This window comes from Palaemon carinicauda, chromosome 2, assembly GCF_036898095.1.
Source record: "Palaemon carinicauda isolate YSFRI2023 chromosome 2, ASM3689809v2, whole genome shotgun sequence".
NCBI classification, from domain to species: Eukaryota; Metazoa; Arthropoda; class Malacostraca; order Decapoda; family Palaemonidae; genus Palaemon; species Palaemon carinicauda.
In genome coordinates, this window is record NC_090726.1 from 106,518,068 (window position 1) to 106,526,632 (window position 8,565).

Genomic DNA, 8,565 nt, shown 5'->3' on the forward strand with positions numbered 1-8,565 from the left:
TTCATCACTTTCAGTGACGAGTTACGGTATGTTATCGCAGTCACCATCTCTACCTCCTCCCCGACCATCTCTCTTACTGCGTAGCAATTCTTGCACCTGTGTGTGTGTTTGTGCATACGCTCACGAGTGTGTTTGTATCAATATTTGTTTTAGTTAATAAAGGAATTCAGATTAGCTGTTATTACTTTCTTAGTTACATTTAATTGTTTTTCAACTCGTTGACGCTGTTGAAAATCATATGTACTCTAAACACATTTTTGTTTAATCTCTCTCTCTCTCTCGGAAAAAAAATAATAGACGTGTCTAACACTATAACAGCGAAGAAGAACGAGAGAGAGAGAGAGAGAGAGAGAGAGAGAGAGAGAGAGAGAGAGAGAGAGAGAGAGAGATATTTTATTTAAAGAACATGTTAATGCTATGTTTAGAGAGAAACAGAAAAAGAGAGAAGTTTTATTTAAAAGAGCTTGTTAATGCTATCATGGTTTTCTTTACTTCACTTTTTTCTTTCTTTCTTTTCATCGCGCTGGCCCTTCTCACAAATGATCGTTGCCAACAACCTCTTTGACCTTTATCCCTATCAACAAAAGGCGTACTATCTCTTCCAGGGTATTGCTAAGATGTCTTGTAATAATGGTGATCCCCTTCGATGGTTATTTGCTTTAATGGCTGCCTTCAGCTTGATGATCCTCGAGATCATAGGCCTATTCCGGCCATATTGTTTAGCCATACAGTATCACTCCCATGCACACTGCTCTCATGTTTTTCTATAATTTCTTGCTTCAATTCTAATGAAAGAATTGCCTTCTTCCTGTACTGAAACTTAGCTTCTTAGGCACCATGATTATAGGTAAAATCAAAAAGGAAATGTGAGAAAAGGAAGAAAATAAGCACTGTTAATAACAGACCAAACGGAGGACAACCACACGATACACACAAGAATAGAGAACTGAGCACTCGACGCTCAATGGCGTAATGTTTACTTCGTGTGTCGAAATAAAATTCGAGTGTAGAGTAAAAAATTTGCTCGAATTTTACTTCGGATGTTGGAAAATTCGGATGTAGATACGTTTGTGTGTAGAGGTTCCACTGTATATATATATATATATATATATATATATATATATCCATATATATATATATATATATATATCCATATATATATATATATATATATATCTATATATATATATATATATATGATATATACACATACATATATACATACATAAAGAATCGAATGTACCTTAGATTAAATATCTCTCATGCATTATGCTAGAATGTTTTAGGGTTTTTGTGTTGGTAGTATGTATTATCCAATGATGACTCATGTAGCATACTGTGGGAATTTCTTTTTTTTTCTGACTTATGATTTTCTTTAAGGTGTTCCGCCAACGCACACCTGAGGACGCCATCAACCTGGTATCACGATTGTTAGAATATACACCATGTGCGCGTATTACTCCGCTTCAAGCATGTGCACATAAGTTTTTCGATGAGCTCAGGGATCCAAATACAAGACTACCAAATAACAGAGAATTACCACCTCTCTTCAATTTCACAGATCAAGGTAGTAAAATATTTCCTGTTGTATTATCGTTTAGTCTCTTGTATTTTTACAATTATTGAAAAAAAAATATTTATAATATATATCTGTTTAGCACAATGATACTAGACACTTACATAAAACGATTACGTTATTTAAAGAACTTTGTCTTTTCAGAAGTAAAGATCCAACCAGAGTTGAATAGTAAACTGATTCCACCACATTATCGAGGTGAGCCAGCCAATAGCACCAGTGGTGGTGGTGGATCTTCTACTGTGGATTCATCCGAGGGTGCTGCAGCAGCTGCTGTAAATGATAATTAGGATGGAAGATAGTGTTACCATCCAAACCAGCCTTCCCAGACTGCCTCCTTTAGCCCCCATGGTGCCTTGCTATCCACCATACCCTAATCCTCTCTTCTTCCCCACTGTGTACAGAGCTCCAGTTTGGGGATAAGGCCTTGCCATGGGGGCTCTGGAGGTCATAATTTCTTGGGCCAATAGGCTGTACCTCAAGCTGTTTTCAGACTTTTATCATGTGGCTCCCATGATATGTAAAGTGTATATATTGAAAACTATTAGTTAATGACTACCCTGGCTTGAGGCACCCAGCAGTCATACCATTTGCTTGTTATTGCATACTTTGTGGCAGTGTAGCCTGCCCGGGTACCCTAGACCTGATGGCAAGAACTTGGTGCCAATGATCAGCCCACAGGTGCCCAGTCCACTGCATGTGTGGTAGCAACTGTTTTGGCCATGGGAGCAAGTTAGAAATCCATTGCTCAGCAGTGGAGCCAGCCTATGGGACATTATTGTTTGTCTTGGACTCAAATAGTTAGGTCCATCATCTAATGTCTGCACCAAGTTTTGTAGGCCACTGTTGCATGGGAGTCTGTATGCTGTGACAAGGTGTATAGTTTGACTAACAGCAATGTGCTCCCTCTTGGTATCTGCTGCCTCCCTCCCACCTCCCCCACCCCCTGCTGTCCCCTTGCCTTCTCACCTGCAGCAGCTAGTTCACCCAAAGCCAGTGCTAGTGATGAGTTGTGAGTTGTTGGTGTGTCACACTGAGTTAGTGCCAATGTTACTTGTAGTGTCACCTCCGTTGACCCACCCTGAGGTCATATTGTATCCGCTCCTCTGTCAGGGACACCTGCTTCCTATGTAGAGCATCAGTGTCCCTGTAATTGCAAAAAAAGTATATAATATAATTATAATATAAAAATAAAGGAATTGTCATTTAACGAGGCCAGCCTGAATTTCACTGGCCCCTAGAAAGCACATACCACCACCAGACTATCCCATCACCAGTAGAAGGCAAGGTTAGTTTACTTACTTGTCACCCTATTTTGTGATCTTTAGCCATGTTGGCTTAGATAATTGATTTAAATCTTTGACCATCATGATGAGGATTACTTAGGCCTTGGCAGGATAGACTAGGACTGGACGACTTGCTTGAGCTGCTTGCATGAAAGTAATCACTAAAGGGTTTTTGCACAGCGCTCTGATCAAGCTGACGAACTTTTGGGAATAGCAAGCAGTCATCTGCTTGACTTGCATTTTAATGTTGGAATTACTCTTATGTATATAGTGTTCATTTTCACTTTTGCCATCACGAGTACAATTCATACGTAGGCGGTCCTCCAAGTGGTTGCAGCAGCCAACTAGGGCTAATGGCCATAATATGTAATTTATCACAAAGCATTTGGACAGATTTCTGTTCAATGAATCTGTGATCCCCACTGTACTGTTTTGATCATTGAAGAGGTGTCAGGTGTATCATAGTGATTGTCTCATTTTTCTTTTCTTTTTTCTTTGTAATTAACCCCTTATTGTGTAAGTGCAGTGAAGTAAGATACGCTAACTCCTTAAAACTCACCATTTAGGTGGTTTTTTGTCCCAACACCATCCAGACAAATTTTACACCAGTGCATGTAATTGTTCCTGAGATTAGTCAGAAAAAAATAAAGCAACAATGGTGATCTACCTTAGGAGGTCAGTTATGTTTTGAGTATAGTTTTCATTTTATGTTGTATATGAAATATTCACTGTCCAAGACATTTTTACGATTTTGAATGAATTGTTCACAAAATTAATCCCTTAAAAACCAGATATACTTTTTGAGTTTAGTTGCTGTAATAATTTTGATTTATTTTTGACTGCATGCATTGCATCTTGGTTTTATCAATATAACCAAAACTATATTGGAAACTGCTGCTTTTAAGAATTGTAAGTCAGTAGTATTTTATTATCTGGACAGATTGGAACTTGACGGAAGCATTTTGAGGTTCAAATCTTCCTTTTAAGATCATTTCTATATAAGGCAGGAAGGAAATGTAGCCTTGTTTTTAATCAAATCAAAAATTCTAGACCCCTATATAAAAATCCAAAAAAATATATATATTCCTTTTCATGTCAGGGCTGCCCATAAACTATAACTGGCAATTCATTAGTTATTGAACTGCTACATTAAGTAGACTATTTCCTATTTTCATCTACATCTGTAAAAGCGAAGCTTTATTATGATGATAATTATTTGGCAAAATAAATTATTCAGGACTAAGCCTAGTGAAGCAGGACCGGTTTGATATTTTGTGTGTATGTATGTATTTTATATATATATATATATATATATATATATATATATATATATATGTGTGTGTGTGTGTGTGTGCGTGTGTGTATATACTGTATGTATATATATATTTATATATATAAATTATATACAGTATATATATATATATATATATATATATATATATATATGCATGTGTGTGTAATGTGTATATGTATGAATACCTTATATATACATATATAATACTGAATATGTATCACCAACAGACATGAAATGTTATCCGTTCAAAGTATTACAGTCCAATTGGCAAATTGAGTGTTACTTTTATAATGGGACTTTCCTTCTGGCATTGTATTCCATTTTATTCTGTGGGGAAATAACCTTCAGAAAGTCCCTGCTTAAGATCATTACACACGGAACAAGTCCAAATACAAATGTGCAGTGTTGGGCGTTTGTGGGTATTGCTGCAAGAAAGTCATTGTTAATTTGTGGCTTTGTTCACTTAATAGAATGAAACACAATATGTGCAGAAAATAAAATATATATATATATATATATATATATATATATATATATATATATATATATATATATATATATATATATATATATATATATATATATATATTTAGACTGCAACATGTAGTTATATAGGTAGACACTTTTGCAGTAGGGGATATGTGAAGATCAGGTGTGTGTGTGCGCGTGCTTGTGTTCGTTTGTGCAACGGGTTGTCGAAAATAAAAGGCAGTTCATAAATGTAAATGATGTTTTACTCTCGGGTTTCACAAACATATTTGGTAATGTTTGAAAATTCTTTCTTTATATGAGTATTAAAGTTAAATTTAGTATTGTTTGATATATATAAAGATGAAAATTGAGGCTACGGGGTTGTGTAAGATAGAATAACCTCTGTACAGTAAAGCCATAAAAATAAAAAGGAATACTGAATTTGGAGTTGGAAGTGATGATTGCAAATGCAGTGGAGAGATCTGACAACCCAGACACTACATTGTTACCACTTGACAGATGTGTTGGGTTGCAAATTCCACAATAAACAGAAAAGAAAAGTATACATTATATATTTATATATATATATATATATATATATATATATATATATATATATATATATATATATATATAGACAACCACAAAGTACTTCTTATCTATATCACCAAACAAAGCACTATTAGAGCAAATGCTGAATCAAAGTGCTTGACTGTCTGTCAATGGTACGACGTGGCCACGACACTGCTCCAAGGATATATGTGCTCTTTTAAAACTATACAAGCACCAAGTGAACTTTCCACTGAAAAAAATGCTCAAGTCTGTGCACTCTGTAATTCCTCAAAGTCAAGAAGAAATGATGCATTGCTCAAGTTTCTCTTTATTGTATATTTATTAATTGTGTTTGGGGATTGAATTCTGGGATGAAATCATTTTTTGCTGCTCTACTTGGAATATTAGAATCATTCTGATCTTCAAATTAATGTTGTTGCCATTCTTGTTCAAAACTATTGATCTGTTCTGGATGTGATTATTTTTTTATATATAAGAAACTGAAATTGTTTTATTGTAAAATATCATCTTGCTCTTGATTGTTATGAAAGAATGTTTAGAGGAAGTTGATGATATCTGCAAGGGCAGTTCTGTTCTCCATGTACTGTATGCCATACAACCCTTTGATTAACTAGGGATTATAAAGTTTGGGAATTTTTGTATTTGGAGCAGTGTCGTGGTTAGAAAGGGAGACCTATCGTGAGTCCACCACACATTAGCCAATATTTGTAATTACCCTAATGTAAAAAATGTACTCTAATGCTTAAAGTGTGCTTTTAAATTAATGTAGATGCAACTGTTCTTGTTCTTATGTTTTTCTTAATGGATGTACTTTTAAATGACATGTAGTACATGTACTAAGTTTATAGTATAATTGTTTTAATAAAGAGCAGTTGTATTACTGTCTAGTTAGAAATTTTTTGCTCCTTCTATTACACTTCAGTGCTATAATTTGAAGATTCAACACCATATGACAACCTTCTCCTCTTACGCGAATACTAGCCATAGTGTTAAGGAATATTACTTCAGCAAATCTGGAACGGATGTTAAGTATTTAATGAGGTAGTTGTAACTTTTGACTTCAGCCACAAGCTGTACAAATTTACTATTGCTCTCATTTTGTCTGACCATTTCGATATTTTCGCTTGATCTTTATAGAGTAATAGAAAAGTGTGCTGACAGGATGTTGTGTTAGGGTAAACCTGAATGAGTTATTGTATACTACAGAACAAGGTTATGCTGTAGTTTTTTTTTATGATGCAAATATGTAACTGGTTTATGTGCAAACCTGTCATTAATCTTGTACCTTTTTGCTGGTGCATGACTGCTCCCAGTCATTCCCTCTGTGTGAGGTTGTGCAACAACAACCTAAACCTGAAGAAGTTGGTCTTCGCTGGTGTTTTGATGGCAGGAGAAAGTTTTTTTTTCTATTTAACCCCTAATGTTCATATTGATTCTCGTAGCTGTTTAAATGTTGACGCCTACCCCTAAATTGAAAAGTTCCCTTTTACTGTTCTTTTAAAATTACTCCCCTTCTGGGAACTATCAAGCCATCTGGTGGTCGATGACAACTTTATAGCTGGTGATGAGTCATACTTTCTTTGCCTTTATTTTCATCGTCGTCTGTACCATGATTGAACATTTATATTTCACCAAGCCATTCAAATTAGGTTTTAGTTTATTTAACTTTGACACAAATCAAAACCCTTTCTCTCTTTACAGTGGATATTTTGGCAAATGCTAAAAGCTAGCAAGACATTTTAGTGAGGTATAACTACTCACTGCTAGTTAGACGGGGTTAGATCAACCACCCCGCTCACTTTGGCCTTTGACTTAATGTTTCTGCTTTTTTTGTCCTCCAATGAACGAATAGAACAATGATCAACTGTGCGGACATCATTGCATCCCTTAGCGAAGCAATGGCGCCCTCCACCGTGGGAGTCTCTCTTGTTGCTATTTACAAGGGAGCTGCAGTTAGAGGCACAGTAGGAGCCTTTTTATGCCTCTTCAGAGGTTGACTACAGTCTTCTTCTCAGAGAGACTGGAGGTAATACTCAGAGTTCTCATGCCTTTAGCTGTAGCTCATGCATCTCAAAGGTGTTACAGTTAGGGGCACAGCGGAGTTTACACCTACCTTCCCAGGGGTGGACATGGTCTTCTACGAGACTGTGGAGGTAATGTACTGATAGAGCTCGCGTGCCCTCAGCTATAGCTCTCTGCATTCCTACTGTTCCGGCGTACAAACAAGAGTAGTTGCAGAATAGTACCAGTTGAGCTATCCTTTCAAGGAGAACCCAGAAACTGACCAGTCACATTTCACAGCTCATAGCTTATGACACCCACCCTCTGTCTGAGTCTTCAAAGCAGGTTGAGGGTATGCAAGTTTGCTACACCGAGCACCTTCTTCAACTGATGAGAGCCCTTCACGTCCATAAGTACGATGCCCCTCCAAAGTGGTCCTGCAAATGCTTGCGGTTGCCGCTCATCTGGCCTTACAAGTTTCATCAGCAATTTTTCTTCGGGATCATTGATGCAGATGGTGATGCCTGCTAATCGCTTGCGGTCGCCGCCTCTCCCATTTACGAATCTTGTAGGCAATAACCATTCGGGGTTACGGTACATGTATTGCCTGTTCAATAAGGCCTACATTGTATCCATTGAGCATAACAAAGCTCATGCAGTTTCAATTGTGCATACTTGCCATCTACAAATACAAGTGCAACCAACCTTCTACAACACTAGCCTCGCCAACATTCACCCTGCTACTGCTCATCTTTCCAGCATTCGTCTCGCCAGTGTTCTGCAGCACTCCTCCAGCGCTTTCCTTGCCAACGGTCACCAGCACTCGCTTTACCAAATAAGTTGGCAAGATCTTACATACCAACCTCTTTTGGGAACCTAACTAATCTTTGTGTACATTTACCAACGCTCATCTTGCTATTGCTAGACTCACTAACGTTCTATAGCAGTCACCAATGCCAGCTTCACCAAAGGAGTTTGCAATACCTTGCTTACTAACCTCCTCAGGAAATCTAACGTGTTTGTGCTCTTGCATGCTTAGGCAAATAACTCTTACATGTGAGACTACAGTATTCATTTTCATGAGAGAGCCTACCTGACACTAAGGAAAGATGCACAGACAAACTCCCCTCTTTGACAAGGTCTGCGCAACTACAAGTGCTCGCTAACACCCCGATAATACAGGTATTTGACTTACGACTGTTCGACTTTAAGATTTCTTTTTTTTTTTCTCACTGATGACATCACAAGTATGTCGAAATAGTATACTAATAGGACAAATATTTCTTTGGAAATAATCTATTTTCTTGTATAAGAATGAACTGCTTTATCATGTTAGTTGTTTCTTTAATTGATAATATACAGTA

The 8,565-nt window shown here is 36.9% G+C and overlaps 1 protein-coding gene across 3 annotated transcripts in view; it reads left to right on the forward strand.

Annotated features, from left to right (window-relative positions):
• sgg (shaggy) overlaps positions 1 to 6,087 on the forward strand; it is a 506,255-nt gene extending 500,168 nt beyond the window's left edge. For all 3 annotated transcript variants that reach the window (XM_068357288.1, XM_068357297.1, XM_068357294.1), the window contains 2 exons: positions 1,381 to 1,567; positions 1,721 to 6,087. In XM_068357288.1, the coding sequence (XP_068213389.1) occupies positions 1,381 to 1,567; positions 1,721 to 1,866 (333 nt within the window). In that variant the 3' untranslated portion in view covers positions 1,867 to 6,087. The remainder of the gene's footprint in view (positions 1 to 1,380; positions 1,568 to 1,720) is intronic.
• Positions 6,088 to 8,565: the final 2,478 nt, after the last annotated feature.